Source organism: Tinamus guttatus, unplaced genomic scaffold (genome assembly GCF_059628265.1).
Source record: "Tinamus guttatus ecotype Peru unplaced genomic scaffold, ASM5962826v1 Tinamus_guttatus_pri_ptg000961l, whole genome shotgun sequence".
Classification (NCBI taxonomy): Eukaryota; Metazoa; Chordata; class Aves; order Tinamiformes; family Tinamidae; genus Tinamus; species Tinamus guttatus.
This window is the reverse complement of record NW_028289495.1, coordinates 27,984-44,310: the sequence shown is the minus strand read 5'-3', so window position 1 is coordinate 44,310 and position 16,327 is coordinate 27,984. Positions and strand designations below refer to the sequence as shown.

Genomic DNA, 16,327 nt, shown 5'->3' with positions numbered 1-16,327 from the left:
GGCAGCATTCTGGTGGCTGGAAAATCTTTGTGTATGTTTTCAGTTGTCATTGAAACTAGTGTCATGTGAGAGGAAAGCTTCCTGGTCCTTCGGCACATAAAACCAGCTCCTTCCCGTATACAACCGGTGCAGACTCATGGACCATCCAAATGCTCTGACTAGATAAGCCTGGAAGAACTTCTCTTTCACCAGTAACACCAGCCAGGCTCCTTGGATATGCTTTATGCCAAAAAAAGCCCGACTTTTGGCTCAAACTAATCATTTACCAACCAATAAGTGTCTCTGTGTCGAAGAATGTAATGACTCCATGAGAAGGCGTATGGGAAGAGATCCTGAGCTATTCCCTTTTCCTAGGGCTTGTGCAAGATGGTGTCTAAGGAGCACGGCCAGAGCAGCCACATTTGCAAGGTTTTGCTTTTTTGGCAGTGGGCTCCTTTGCTGCCACGTTCAATTTTGCATTGCAGATGGAGCTGATTAATTAAAAATAGGCACCGCTGTGCGGCGACGAGTTGTCCGTACTGTACATCAGAGCCCGCAAACCAGCTGTTGTTACAGAAAACAGGAAGAATAAAATTTTCCATGAGTTACCAGTCCGTTTGTTAAGGCGGGATGTCTGCAGCGTGCAGCGCCCGTGTAACCCATGAAGAACTTTTGTAGGAATTCAGAAGAGCTCTTAAAATATAGCAGCTAGCAAGAGTGAGTAATAGCAACTTGTGCAGAGGGTAGTTTTTCCATGTTGATGCTGCACGTTATACACTTTCTTTCACAGAGTGATGGAATAAACATCTGATACCTATTTTTGAGCTTGAGCTGTTAAAACCCACTGTAAATCCCTTGCTACCACTTACTAAACCGAATGTGTTTCACTTTTTAAGGTCCTGTGGTCTGATTCTTCAGTGACGTTGGTAACCAAATCTTCCATTGAAGTGACTGAATTTATTTCAAAGGTAAAGGAGTTACGACGTGTACTTGTTCAAAATTTCCTTCCATTTTCTCAGGATGTAATTTTGTTCAAATGAGATTTTTCAGAATGTGTTAACATAATGCAAATAGATTAAATTTCATAAAATATTTATTTTGTAAATTACTGTTCCTTGAACTTCTTAAAACTGATTAAAAATAATAATAATGAAAAAATCACTTATTTTTCCATTTATAATATCCTCCACCTTTAGCTGTCTCAGCTGTATCCAGAGGAAAACTTGGAGAAATTCATTCCTTGCCTAGCTGGTCCAGATTCATTTTACCTGGAACGGAACCACATAGACCTGGAATCTGACCTTAGGTAAGCTCTGTTGTTGTGTGCTTGTTTTTTAGCCTGCCACTTGGCTTTTCTCACAAAGTGGAAGAAATGGAAACAACTGTTTTCTAAATTACTTTCAAGAGCTCAGAGTCCAATGCTGCAGATGTTATTCCTTGATGTTTTGCTAATTTTAGGACGTAGGAATTTTACAGAGAATCTTTATTCGGAAATAAATGTGGCCATAATATGCAGGGTTAACTTTTCCTCAGCGCTTTGTTAGAGATAAGCATGGGAGCAGTGACTTTGCTTTAGCCTCCAAAAATGGCTAAAACTGTTCTAAAAAAAAAAAAAAAAAAAAAAAAAGCTCAGGGAAAGAAGTTTCCTAAATAATCATCTTCTGTATCGAGGCCTGGGTTGCAGGGATTTAAAATGCTTTGTGTACATCTTTGTAACCATTAAACTATTGGTAGGCCTTAAGAGCTCATAAATTTCCGAAGCCTTAGGTGGTATCTGCTCACATTATCACAAATTACCTGGGCATTAGCAAAACTAAACCCCCATTTTGAAAATCATCAGCCATGCAAAGTCGCATCATCTCTTTTAAATACTGGAATAATTTTGCTAGGATAATTTGAGGAGCAGAAAATATTTTCGAATATTACTGCCTTTGTCAATGCTAATTATGACATGGCTTTTAAGACACAAAATTACATTTTTAGAGCGTTTCCTTAACCTAGTATCCCCAGACAACACAGACTTACGTCCCCTGTTGCTAGAGCCATAGTGGATATTGTTTTTCCATAGTCGGAGCCAGCAGGTGCATGCCTAGATTATTTTTAATGGCAAGTGGTGTTAACATTTCCAGCAGTCCCTTCTGTGTGCTGAGGATCACAGGCTGTGGAGCAGAATGAGGTAGGATGAGAGGGAATGCGAGTTGCTGCTGTTTAGCTAGCAACAGTCTCTACAAATGTAGGTTAATAGAGCAGCAATCTGCGTTCGCGCAGCAACGCCGGTATCTTAGGAACAGAGGCAGGGAGAAGCTGCTGTGTTCACTGCTACGTGGTGCAAAAAGTCAGAAATGAACTGTGGATTTTCATGGTGGAAAGCACATTCATATGTGTGCGTAATTGTATTAGTTTTCTTACCCAAAATGTTTTTTTTTTTAATTATGTATATAAAGATAGGGCAAAAATGTTCTTTTTTACAGCTTCTTGTATGTTTTCAAACCTATAGGTTTCGCAAAAGAGAGAATCAAGCTTGCATGACAACAAGAAGTCTAGCAATGTCAATAAAACATACTTTATGCATTGCATTTGAGAAGATTACCATTTTGATTTCCCTCAAAGAGGCATGGCAATCCTAGGGAAAATGTGACATAATTTTTATAGCCATTTACCCTACATTGCCAGAGTCTACATCTGCTCTTTATCTCAAAGAGTAATAAATTAAACAGTAGATACATCTATACTTTGTGGTCATTGGGTTTCACAATTTCAGAGGAAATACCCAGTTTGTACTCGCCCACCTTTTCCTTACAAGTGTTCACCATTTCAACCGCACATACTCTTAAATTTAGGATCTTTGACTAAAGCTTTAACAGAATGAGGGCAGCATAAAACAGTAGCATGAATTTAAGTAGCATTAAGTCTAATTTGATTCAGAATTCCTGGTGTACTTAACAAGAAAGGTCCTCAATACCAGTTTGTAAAAATATTTTGACTGCATAGGCAGCTGCAATTCAAATGTAACAGAATGGGGGGGGGTTGTTTGCTTTACATGAACATGCAGGTATTTGGCACCATTACCTTCCCACGTGGTGAAAAATGACCATGTCAGAAAGTTCTTCAGCACTTCATCACCTTCACAGCAACTACAGAGTTCAAGTAAGTTTAAATAATTTTTTATTTGCTTATTTATTTTTACTGAACTACCTTCAATAAATAGATGCTATACTTAACGTCTGTTCTCTTCATTTAGATCCTGGCAACCCCTCCATTTATAAAGTAGGAGCTACACTGGGAACATCTGGAAGGTAAGATGGTTGGTTTATATTTGTTCTGGTTAGTTGTAGAACCCTTTTACGTAGGTAATTATTTGTCTTTCCCTGAATATTTATTTGAGTCTGTACTGTCAGATTCATCTGTGTAGTTTTTAGCGTGCTGAAGGTTTTAAAGTTTATCTTCAGCATGTGGTCTGCTCAGTAACCACTAGACAGTGGGGAATACGGGTGTGAAAAGCACTAGCATTTCTAGTGCTGTCATCTGCTTTTTCCTTAAATGTCTCAAAAAACAGGCTGTGCAATAATAATGAATTGTGGTAGCTCAATCTGGTTATCTTCTAGTCGAAGAGAAGATCTGGAGTGTGTTGATCACAAAGGCAGCACAAGTTACGTAACCAACAACTGAGTTTTGCAAACCAAACTGTAACCCAATCTCTTCACTGGAAGTGTGAGGTAGAATTCTACTTCAGCTTCAGAAATAAAGCTTGTGTAATATAATTACCATTGGCCTAAGCTTTCTAGGGTTGTGATGGATCCTGTCATCATGGGCAGTTACGAAAGCAGCAGTGGATGCCCTGTCTTGAGAAACACGTATGTTCAAAGAAGCGTTCAGGGAAGTCTTTCAGGGTGTTAAACGGGAGATAAGATCAGACGCTTGTGCCATGTTTCTGTTGGCAAAGTGCTCTGTGTAAACCTGTTCTAAGCAGCGTTTCTCAGAAAGCCTAAAATTGGGAGTAATTGGCAGCACATCTTCCCGCTGAGCCGCAGGGATGGATATCCTAGGTGGAATCCATACAGTGAATAATGTTTTTCCCCATTGTAACACAGGTGGGGTCATCCCTAACATAAGTCTCTCTGGGCTAGGGAAGACTCGAAGGTCTCTGCTGGGGATTTTCTTCTCTACAGCACATAGGAATGGTGGTTTTCCTTCCAGAAGAAGGAAGGAAAGTGAGGAAGGGATGTACAATCCAGCTTGGGAAAGAAGGGAAGAACTCCTACCTTTTGTAAGGTTTAGGAAATCCAGGACCTAAATCATTCTTAAGAGCAATTTTTTGTTTTCTGCAACAAAATATAGAACCCTCTAAGGAGCAGATGTTAATTTGACAGCTCCACATGCAACAACAACAAAAAAAAACACAATTCCACAGATTTGGTCTTCTTTTTAATAGTGCAAAGTTCAACCATTATCTGCAAACCTTGTGTTTTTAATTACAGAGAGAGTAGAGCATATGTTAGCTGTGATTGCAGAAGGAAAACAGTGCTTAATTGCAAGATATGATTTACAACTTGCCATAAACCTTGCTGCTTTTGTTATGCTGTTGTGTAGCATAGAGTTGTACCAATCTGTAAGTTGGATTTGCCGGGTTTTAGGGCAAATCCGGGAGGTGCTGGATTTGTACGAGCGCGGGCTGAGCCTCCCGCACCCCGGATTCAGTGCCTTAACTGGAATTCTGCTGCTCTTTTGCAGGCCGATATGCGGAGTGGCCGGCATCCAGTCCTCTCAGAACCACGTGCAGCACCCGGCCGCCGCTCCCGTGGCGCTCCCGCACTGCTCCCATTCCGGAGGCGGCGGCTCCGCGCTGGCCTATCGCGCCCAGATGGATTCCTCCTCGCCCATGCTGATGTCTTCCAGCCCGCAGACCCCCCAGACCCAGGAGCAAAACGGGATCTTGGACTGGCTCAGGAAGCTGCGCTTGCACAAATACTACCCCGTCTTCAAGCAGCTCACGATGGAGAAGGTAGGGGGGAAGCCAGGCTGGGAAAAGGAAGCTGCCTTTTAAATCATATCTATATTTGTACAGCGTGGAGACGCTGCAGACATCCACGTTTAGAATTGCAGAAGTTACTGGCAGACACTGTAAAGATTTGCACTCTCTCAGAGCAATAATATTGTGATGAAAACTTCCTTCCTGTTTTTGATCGGGGCTATGTCCATGACCTGGGCTGGTGATTGCCACTTTTTTAAGGGATCTCCAGCATCCAACTTGAATTTCGATTTATGAGCTCTGCTTTGACTCCCTGTTCATACCTCTGATGTGCAGTAGATAACTAAAATTGTTGCTCTTTTATTGCTGTGTCCTGATCAATTTTTCTTCCCATAATATTTAGTGATCTTAATTTTTTTAAAAAATAGAATCACAAAGGCTTCTCCCATGTGCACTAGTTTGTGCATGCGCAATGTGAGATTTTTACTTTCTGCAAAAATTCATATGGAAAAAATGATCACTTGTGCATTTGCTTGGCCAGAATCGTGAGTGTTATTGATGTGTGCTGGATTCTGACTGAGTAGATGGAAATACTTTGTACAGTATTTATTCAGCTCCAGCTGTAACAGCTGGGAAATCAAATTCCTGTCCTCTCCTTGCTGTGTTTTAGCCTCGCACGCCCTCCAGTGGACAAGGTGCCTGGCTTAAGTCAGCACTAAATTGGGATAGCTTTGTGGTGATTATAGTACATCCCAGGTATTTAAGTAAATTATGTTACCAGAACTTTCCAATTTGATTTTCGTCAGTGAGGGAAAATAGAGTATTTTCCCTAAATGAGCCAGCAAAATTGTGCATATTTGAGTATGCTGGCATTTTTCCACAGAGGAAATCTATGCATGGATCAGTATGCATATTTTGCTGGCATTTTATATTTTCATTTCATTATATTTTCATTTATATTGCAAATTCCTATATTTTATCACATCATTGTATTTAATGCTTATTATAAAATTTAATTCCATTGCATGTTTTCAAGAAGCCTGACGATACAAGCGCACATTGATTTTGGTGTTTCAATTACGTACCTGGGAAAACTATAGGATTTTTTCCTTAACTGAACTAGATTTTTAAACTCATTTACAGTGTGGAGTTGTATTTTAATATAAACATGGATTATGTTGTAGTAAACACCTTGTGTTTATTGCAAAATGTTAATATAGGCAAATACCTAATTAAATTCAATCTCCAGGTGTTCTTTCTTTCATCCAAGTTTCCCTCTCTCTTATTCTACACTGAGTCTGTAATTTAAAATTGCAGTAGAACTTATTTGAGTTAACATATGTTTAAAAAGTCTTTAAAGATGATTTGCTGAATAGATATTTACTAGAAATGTAAATAATATTTTGTGGCTGTAAAACTAAATGCACATGTCTTTTCTTTTTAATAAAAGTTTCTGAGTCTTACTGAGGAAGATCTGAACAAGTTTGAATCTCTCACCATGGGAGCAAAGAAGAAACTCAAGACCCAGCTGGAGTTGGAGAAGTAAGTGGAAAAAAGAATCGTTTGCTTTAAGTTCTTTATATATCATTTCCAACCAAGTGTTGTTTGCTTTTCAGGCAGTGCACACAATTACAGATGGGACAGGGTTCCCACCTGTAAAGCTGATAACACTTTCCTTGTTCTCGGGCTGGTGGCTTTGAAAAGCTCTTGCAGCAGTGCCTTACCAGATAATTTTGATCCCTGTTTGACTCTGCTGTTCAAGGCCTTTGATAAGATGCACTTTTGTTGGGCAGCCAGGAGCAGTGAAGAAGGTCGACAAGCTCCCTGGGTACCTCAGCCTGTTTCAGAACTTCGGGTTTTTTTGTTCTTAGTGGTTTCTGGCATAATGGCCTGGCCCTACTTAGAGTTTGGACTTACCCTCTACGAGGGCTGCCAGATGATCTGCATCCACAGTGTGGATTTGCTGACATTCTGGGGGGAAAAAGCACTGAAAATCAGGGCTGGATCGGTGTTATTTGGACAGCAGGTAACCCTAGCTTCAGGAAGAGCCATTTTCAGGGTGGAAATGGTATAAAAAAAAATTAGTTCTGCGTGTGATGCCAATGGCCATTTGGGGCAACTGATGCAGCAGATTGTCCATATATATTTCTGAGCAGAGGCAACTGTTTTTTTCTGAAACTGTTGTAGTGACTTAGAAAGCAATTAAAAAATCCAAATCCATGCCCATTTATCAAAACTTCTTGACAGCATTTTCTGTCAATCTTAGGTTTTTCCAGACTGTTTGCTATAACAAGAGATGATAATGCTCACATGACAAAAAGACCAGCGAAGCTGCTGGCAAGAAGCTGTGATAAAACTTCCAAGTGTTTCCATTTGAAATTAGCGTAACTTTTAATGAACTCCTCAGTGAACTTAGTCTGCTTCAGTCTTGTTAAAAAAGTGATTGATCTGTTGATGTTCAGCCCGTTTTTGTTTCTTTATGGTGTTTTTCCATCCCTCTCCAGGGAGAAGTCGGAGAAGCGGTGCCTAAACCCCGCGGCAGCTTCCTCGGTTACCAGCAACGGGGTGGCCAGGGTTCCCCCTACGACCCACGTGGGCCCCATGCAGGGTCTTCGTGGCAACCACGCTGCAGGTAAGAGCCAGGCGCCGGGAATGTGCCGGCCTCTCCGGGCGAACGTGGCCTCGCGCAGGAGCCGGCTCCTCCTTTTCCTGCTTTTCCGCCATCCCTTGCAAACTCCCGGCGCGCTTTATCCGCAGAGCTGCGGGTGGACGTGGATCAGCCAGCCCACCCCCTGCCCCGGGAAGGCAGCTCTTCCGAGTACTCCAGCTCTTCCTCCAGCCCCATGGGGATCCAGACGAGGGAAGAGAGCTCGGACAGCGCCGAGGAGAACGAGAGACGTAAGCGGAAGCGCGAGACGCTGCTCCGCGTTGCGTGGTGAAGCTGTGTTTGTTTATGAGATCTTTCTGTCCCCAGGTTTAGAGATTCACTTAGAGGGTTCGGAAAAGGAGAAGCCGGTGATGTTACTGAATCATTTCACCTCGAGCTCTGCCAGACCCACCGCTCAGGTTTTGCCAGTGCAAAACGACGCGGGCTCCAGTCCGTCCGGGCACCACGCGCTGCCGCTGCAAATGATGTCAGCAGCCTCTTCTCATATCACCCCCATCCGAATGCTAAATTCGGTGCATAAATCAGAGCGGGGCAATGCAGACATGAAGCTGCTTTCATCGTCTATGCATTCGCTGCTGTCTTTAGAAGAAAGAAATAAAGTATCTCCTGGGCCTAGGGGCAGCATAAAAATGGAAAAGAGCTTTGGAAACGCCGTAGTGGATGTAATGGCTGCGTCTTCTCCCCATCAGCCCTTGCAAGTGCTCTCGGGGGCTGCTGAGAACAGTTCCCCTACATCTACCATTAACTTTGGCCCTCGAACCAAAGTCGTGCACGCGTCAACTCTGGACAGGGTGATAAAAACAGCTCAGCAGCCGGGACTGATAGTGGAAACGAGCACTGCTGCCACTGTCACGTCCAGCACTGTCTTCCACGTGGCTCGCCCGCCCATCAAGCTCCTCGTGTCGTCTTCTGTCCCTACCGACTCCGCCATGGCCGGACAGACTTCCTGCTCCAGTAATATGCAAATAACGGTGTCCCCTGCAATAATAAACCCCCGGACTGCTCTCTACACAGCCAACACCAAAGTTGCCTTTTCTGCGATGAGCAGCGTGCCGGTGGCGCCCATGCAAGGCAGCTTCTGCGCGAACAGCAACGCGGCCTCCTCCGGCAGCCACCCGGCCACGTCGTTTGCCACCCTGGGCAACCTGCCGAGCTGCCCGGCGCCCAGCTCCAGCCCCACGCTGTCCTCGGGCGCCGACAACAGCTTCTACAGCAGCAGCAGCAGCGGCGGCGGCGGCTCCGCGGGGAGCATCCCGGTACCAAACCAGAGCCACCACCACCACCACCAGCAGCAGCAGCCGCCCGGCTGCATGGTGTGCAGCTCCTGCGGCTGCAGCGGCAACTGCGGCTCGAGCGGCATGACCGTGAGCTACGCCAACTACTTTCAGCACCCGTTTTCGGGGCCCTCGATGTTTACTTTTCCGTTCCTGCCCTTCAACCCTCTGTGCAGCAACGGCTACATCAACACGCAGCAGTACAACAGCAGCACCACCTTCCCCGTGGTGCACACCGCGTACAACAGCGGCCTCGCGCCGGACTCCGTCCTGAGCGGCCAGTCGGCCTTCGCGGTGCCGCCCATGCAGAACTTCATGGCGGGGACGGCGGGGGTGTACCAGGCACAGGGAATGATGGGCGGCAGCAACGGCTCCGGCCACAAAAAAAACGGGAATCTCTCCTGTTACAACTGCGGGGCCAGCGGGCACAGAGCTCAGGACTGCAAACAGCCTCCCATGGATTTCAACCGACAAGGTAAAACAACAACAACAACAACAAAAAGCAGGTTTGGGCTCACGGGAGTCGCTGCGGCTTGTCCTTGCATTCCGCTTGCATGGAAAACCACCGTCTTGGAAGCTGAGCTAGGGTTACAAAAGCTGGCGCTTCCCTGAGCCCGGTGGGAAGGAGAAGGCCCCGTGAAGGCAGCTCTGGGCTGAGACCCTGGAGCTCCCAAGGAAAGGGAAGGAGTTTCCAAGCAGGCCGATTGCAGCAGAGCTTTTGCTGCTCGTTAATTTGCAGCCCAAGTGAGCTTTGGCTATAGTTTACAAGCAGAGCATCTCTTCCCCTTTCCCCGAAACAGCTACAGAAATGAGGAGTTTCTCCCCAAACTCCTAGGAAGGCCCTGGGTTGGTGTGAGCTGCTCTGCTTGCTTTGCAGGGCAAGGTTTGGCACTGCTGCAGCATGGGCTGCTACCAGGAGAGATACAAAACCCTTAATTCAGGGCAGGAAACAGCTCAGAAATGTTTCTTTATGAGCAATGCCTGCCAGTCCGTTTTTATTATGACCAACGTGGTGTTTTAAGATTGTTTGCATGGGGTATAAACTTAAAAAAGGAAATATAAACTCTGGACTGGAGCCGATCATACTGAAGTGCTGCACTTTGCGTTGTGTCTTGATTATGCCATAAGCCCTGTTCATTTCTTTATGATGCAGACCAGGCCTTCAGCACTTGGTTTTTATAAATTAACGAGTGACCAGTGTTGAGGCAGCAACTTCCAGCAGAGCTAAAATGTAAATAATTAATAGAGTTTCTGTGATTCCTGTTGTGACTGGGGCTGCATGGAGAAAATGGCACTTTGTCAGTCAGTCCAAATTCAGAGAAATTCAGAGTGTAGTCGGCTTCTTTTAAAAGCTGGATTTTGTTCAATTAGCTTTCCATTTAAGCTATCCCAAACTGCATTTTGCCTGCCCTAAAACTGTGCGAGTGAGTAGAACTATTTTTCTTCCTGTATTTTCATTTCTGCTGGCAGCAGCCGTGTGCTCGTCCTCTCCTGCACTTGGGAATGGCAACGTTGGCTGCTGTCTAACATGTCCCATAGGAAGGAGGTCGTTCCGGGAAGTTTTGGGGTGCCACTGCTGTGAAAACGCTGCTGATGTTTAATTCTTCTCTTCCTTAGGTACTTTTAGGCTGAAATACGCCCCTCCATCTGAGAGCCTCGACTCCACAGACTGATATTTTATCTGGCAAGGAAATACTGTTAAGCCATGGAGATATAAGGCGATCGAACTACAAAACTGAGACGTCCAGTTGCTGTTAAGCTTAATGTATTTTTTAATCCAAAGGTGCTTTACTTTATTAGACTAGGTAGGAAATCTAGCTTAGGGGGTGCATCAAACCCATTTTTGATTGCCAAATTCAGGCCTGGATCTTGTTGTTGGGACTCCTCACTCCGCATCGCAGGCCTGACGCGTACTGGAGGGATGGTGGAGCTGGCCAGCTGCGTTTTCTGTTGCAGGTACCACATCCTACGTATTATTTTGCTGGAGAATGTTGCCATATTCGGACTTTCTAAGCTGAAACGTCTCACTCCAGGGCAGCTACATTCTGAAGTGAAAGCTGGAGGGTGAAGGTAGGAGCGGCCGTTGGCCAGAAGGACTTTGGCACCCCTGGGCTAGGTAAAATGTCTACTTTTTTTCAAAAGTGATCAGGCACTAATCTCTGGGATTTTTAAGGATTGCACTACAGAAGAATGTAAAACTCTTCAAGCTTTCTGCACTTTTAGCAGACAGTGGCACTCTGAGACCAGTGCAAGAGGCAAAGAAGTTCCAACTTTTAAAAAAAATTGGCACCAGCAGGCTATGTGACTTACTATACCATAAAATCTCAAATAAGTCTCTCCTTTCCCTTCCAAAAGAACACACATGGCAGTTTCGGTTCCTTCTGGAAACAAACTTATACTTCATTGTCTCACTACTAGCTAGTGCTGGGTTACCAGCAGTGGAATAAACTTAGTTTCCAAGGGTCCAAGTCCCAGAGACTCCAGTCATATAGGATATTCAAGGATATTTTCTGGTAATACACAAACAACCTTTACGTCCTGTTACTGTATATAGGTCTCTTTCACAGAAACCTTATTATTCTGCTTTTGTAAATGAGTTTTAAACCATCCTAAAAAAATGAACTCTGGCAGCAGAGTTTGTAAGCTTTTGCTTTACTTTATATTTAAAAAGAATTTTTTTTTGACTCCTACCCCAAGGCTTTTGCTACAGGATTCAAGAGTGGTAGAAGTCAAACATGTACAAGGTAGTAAACTTCATTATTAGCAAGACTTTGAAGGATTTATTGTCAGCCTCCTTCGTTGCAATAGATTGTAGATGACTAGCTTTGGTGTTAACTACTTTAGTGTACTTAATTTGTTGGATGACAAATCTAAATTAGGACTTGAGAGGAAGCCAAACAAATCTCGGACTGCTGAGTTGAAACGGTTTGGTCCTGTCTTGTTGAAAGAAGACATTAATCCTCGCGGCTCGCCCGAGGAATGTGACAGCCTGAAACGGGTGAGGCCTCCTCTTTAAAACGTCTGGCGTAGAGGATTTGCATACTGTAATTTGGAGGACACTTTTGAAGTCTTTACACGTGGAGATTATTGCTTACACCAGGTTGAACCACACCAGGATGGGGTAGTTGGTAGCGCGGCTCGGACTCAGAAATGAGGGGTATCCATGAGGGAAGGAGGTTTCCAAGCGGCGCAGAGCTGCTCGAGGGGAATCAGGCCTTAGCCAGGAGCCGTCAGCCGAGTCCTTAGCCCTTCCCGGAGCGGGATAACGGGAAGGAGGCGTCCTGGGCCGTCCCGTGTTGGGGAGGAGGGCGCCCAGCAGCTCCCCAGGCAGGCTCAGAACCAGGTAGCCACGCGGAGGTCGCAGAGGTTTTGGCTTCGTTGCAAACCAAAGTCTAAATTGGTGCAACATTCGGTCCAAAAAGCGAAGAAAAAAAAAAAGGTTATTTCTATGCAATGGAGAAAAAAGAAATCTGGTTTGTGTCAACCCAGTTCCCGCTCCGCAGTGTTCCGTCCCGTTCCGTCTGCTCTGCCCGTGTTCCGAGGAGGTTCCCCGTGTTGTACCCAACACCCTTCCGACCCGTAACACTAAAGTGATGAAAACTGACAATGCAATTTACTTTGCCTTAATGAGCTCGAGACAATAGTAGGAACAACCTGTCACACTGTATCGCGCTGAAGGAAGTGTGTGGTTTTCACTTACCATGTTTACTCTTAACAGCTCTGAGGGTCTCTCCAGTGGCCTGGAACATGTGCTGAAAGCCAAACTTTAACATTTTTTTCACTTTTTTTAAACAATGTTTTAAAAAGGAATTGTATTTGAATAAACTGTACTTCAACACACACGCGCAAGTGTTAAAAACCCTTTGTCAAAACAGCAAAAATCAAGAGCAAAAAAAAAAAAAGAAAAAAGAAAAAAAACAGTTTTTTACACTAGTTGCATTAGTTGCGTTTTGTTTTAAGGCCCAAGGCTGGGAATGTAGTCTCGTCAAGCATTCATCACAAAGTCAAAACTGTAACAAATGGACTATGGAATCGAACTTTTATCCAGCAAACGTCTTGGAAAAAAGCAACCTGTTTCATTCCTGTCTTCAGAGCTTTCTTTGGGATTGTTTCCTTTGTGTGAAGTTACGGCTGATGTTTCTTAAAGTGGCTTATGTGTACTTATAGGTAATATTTTTAAGTGGTAAAGTCTGATTTTAGGCTAGGTTCAAATTCCGAAGTCTTGAGTACCTTAGAGCAGCACGACTTTAATGCAGAGCTGGTCGAGGCGGCTCCGGAGCCCTCCAAGACCCAGGGGCAGTTGTGGCTCCAGACCTGCTCGTGAGCGCAGTTCCCTTGTACCAAGAACAACCAAAATTGGTGAGTTAAGCAGAGCACTCTAGTTCCATAAAACCACCTTAATCTTTTCATCCATTTTTTCTCCCCTCTCCCAAGGAAGGCAGTTTGCTGCAGTACGGCAGCCCCAGCTTTCGCAGCTGAAAAACCCATTCTTTAAACCTATTTTTATACATTGAAAGATGGAGATTTCAAAGTATGCTGTTTATTGCTATCTTTGCCCTGAAAGTTTAAAAAGGATTTGTTCCCGGAGTGGATTTCGCAGTGGAATAAGAGCAATCTTTAAAATACAAGGGAATCCCAAGTCGTCATCATGCAGGGACGTGGCAGGGACGAGTCTTCCTTAAGTTAAGTGAGGTGCAGGGCAGCTCCCGAGGTGTTTTCCGCTTGGGAATGTTGCTGCTGGAGCGGCCACAAATAGAGCAGGTTTTCCAGCCACCTCCTCGGCACATTCATAGGCCGTAAATTCAGCCTTAATGATACCGTGTGGCTGACACCAAGCACGAGGGGGTTGAGCAAGGAGGGCTCATTTTAGCAAGCGACGTGGTGTTGATCACAGGTTTCCATAGTAATTTTCCTTAAAAGAACACAGGAAGCTTTGCTGGTAGTGGAGCTTTTTAAGTAGTGTCTGTATCCCAGTCACTAACCCTTGGCAAATGAAGCAGCAGAGCTCCAAAATTAACTCGCTAATTAGCAGCCCGTCAGTGTTCACTTTTAGCATCGTGCTGTTTCTCGCTGGCAAGCTTCGGCATGAAGGTACTCCAAAAAAATGAGGTTTTTGTGTTCAGCAGAGCAACTCTTTGAATGTTCCTCCCCAGGAAAGCAAGACCCGAGCCCTGCGTAGAGTTTAGTGCTTTATTTTTAATGTCATCAGGCCCAAAGGAGGCGAAGTCGCAGTCCCAGAGCTGGGGGTTTGGGGTAGCTAGAGCCCCTTTCACCTGAGCACTAAGTGGCCAAATCTTGAGAGAAAACACTGCAATTTCAGCACCCACAGGGGTGCAAAAAACTCATTTGCTGGTTGAGGCCAAAGGTAAACGTAGCTACAGCCACCCCAGCCCCACATGGAGATACACAAATAACTTCAATGTGTTGTTACAAACCCTTGGAACTACCCGTTTGCTCTCTGAAATCCTGACACAAGCAAGAAACGTGTTGGTACGGAAGCAGAAAGCGAATCCTGTGTGTTTTCAAGTGCAGATTAACAGCTTCTCTTGGACATAACTTTCCACTAGGAATGAAGGAAATTCCTGCTCCTATTTGAGCCATTTCTTTTACTTCAGTCAATTCTAGTATTACAAATTGTGCATGTAACTTTATAAATATTTTAAATAGTTTTGTAAATATTTAATATTCAGCTAATTTGATTTTGAATTGTAAATGTCAAGTATTCTGGTATTGGGATTTTTATGTTTTATTATACTTTGTTAAAAGTTAAATTGTACATTTTTAGAATGTTTTTATCTGAGTAAATTTAATGTATGGAAAATAAAGAGTTAAACAGAGTCCCCCAGGAATTACGTATTTATTTTATAAGTTACAAGATATTCTAACACATACATATGTATAATATTATACCTTATCCTGTTGGGCCTTCTCCCGCTTGGCCCTTGCGAGGGGTTTTTTCCTTAAATTCCCGTTATTCCTATTGCTCTCTGCTTCCAGATGCCGGCCCGGGAATCACAGAGCTGCTGCGGCGCTTGCAGGTCCCCTCTTGGCTCAGCTCCTGGCCCGGACGAGCGGCTCTGGAAGGTTCGTTTGGGCTTTTTGGTGTTTTAAGAGCCCCGGTGTTTGCAGGCAGGGCAGGGTGCAGGGATGGGATGAGCAGGGAAGCTCGGCCGGAGCGCTGGGATGCGGCTCCGCCGCCCTGGCTGCTCCCTCGGGCACCAGGACACTGGCACCGAGGGCAAAGGGAAGTGTGATATGGAGCTGAGCACACGGGGCTGCCCCTTCCCGTTGGGAATTGCGTCTCCCAGGGCCGCGGTCGATTCCCGCTGGGTGCAAAGTGCAGCTCCTGGAAGGTAAAAGGCTCCCGCTGGGATGACGCTGCAGAGCAGGAACAGAAACAGAAAACGGGGAGTATTGGAACACGTCAGCGCGCGGGCAGCTCCCGGCCTTCGGGAAAGGAGCAACGTCCATCCCGAGAGCAGAGCTGCCCCGGAGGGCCCTCACCCGTCCCTATCCCGAGGAGCCTCCCGTCCCTATCCCATTCCATGGGACCAAAGGTCTCGGCACAGGCACCGGGCACTGGCAGCAGCCCCGGGTCCTCTGGAGCAGATGGAATCAGGCCCTCCCAGGCCGCTCTCTGCAAACACTTAAACCTTCCATAAATAACCACACGAGCCAGAGTGGAGTAATCGGGATGTAATCCATCCATATCAGCACTGTATTAATTTTAAAAAAAAGCAACATTTGTACAGGAACATCAGTCAATCACGTTGTAATTACAAGTATGGTTGTCAGTTATGAGTTAAACAGTTCCTTACACAAAACTAAACATAGGACAAGCCGCATTTAAAAGTTTACATTGAAGTAAAAACACAACATTAAAAAATCTGAAGTAAGCCTCGTGAACAAGATGCATGCAGAGAGGTGTGAACAGGTACCAAGTGTACCCCTTACTGAGCTAGAGTGCCACGACGCAGTAGTATTGCTTCTTTTCCCCCCGTTCTAGTACGTTAGCTTCCAGTAACAGATGTGGTTAGGTCACAGACACGTAATATACAGGAGCAATCTCAGCCTGCTACGCTTCACTGTAGGACGAGAGGAAAAACACATCTCCTAGCGGGTAGCCCTGCTCTGCGCGGGCTGCTCCGGCACGCGGAGGTCGCAGCCCCACGCGGGGACCCTCGGAGGCAACAGAGTCACACGGTGGTCACGTCTCACAGGCCGCTTTTCGCACCCCGCTGGCGGGGACACGAAGGTGACAGGAGAGCGGGTTGGATTCGGGATGCCCGGAGTGACACAAAAACTGCCTGCTCCCGGGATGCAGAACGGGAGCAGAGGCTGAACCCGCGCCCGGCGCGACGGCCCTGCCGCCGCCTCCGGGACCCGCTCCCGGCTCATCCACGATCCATCCCCACGGGGAGGCGCTTTCGGAAGCCG

General features: G+C 45.4%; 1 protein-coding gene across 1 annotated transcript in view; it reads left to right on the top strand.

Annotated features, from left to right (window-relative positions):
* Positions 1-11,559, top strand: part of LOC104567452 (zinc finger CCHC domain-containing protein 14) — a 44,086-nt gene extending 32,527 nt beyond the window's left edge. Inside the window, exons 4-13 of the mRNA XM_088538269.1 lie at positions 876-947; positions 1,176-1,285; positions 3,032-3,126; positions 3,221-3,275; positions 4,711-4,981; positions 6,399-6,490; positions 7,453-7,580; positions 7,706-7,846; positions 7,923-9,365; positions 10,508-11,559. Coding sequence (XP_088394395.1) covers positions 876-947; positions 1,176-1,285; positions 3,032-3,126; positions 3,221-3,275; positions 4,711-4,981; positions 6,399-6,490; positions 7,453-7,580; positions 7,706-7,846; positions 7,923-9,365; positions 10,508-10,563 — 2,463 coding nt within the window. The 3' untranslated portion in view covers positions 10,564-11,559. The remainder of the gene's footprint in view (positions 1-875; positions 948-1,175; positions 1,286-3,031; positions 3,127-3,220; positions 3,276-4,710; positions 4,982-6,398; positions 6,491-7,452; positions 7,581-7,705; positions 7,847-7,922; positions 9,366-10,507) is intronic.
* The last annotated feature ends 4,768 nt before the right edge of the window (positions 11,560-16,327 follow it).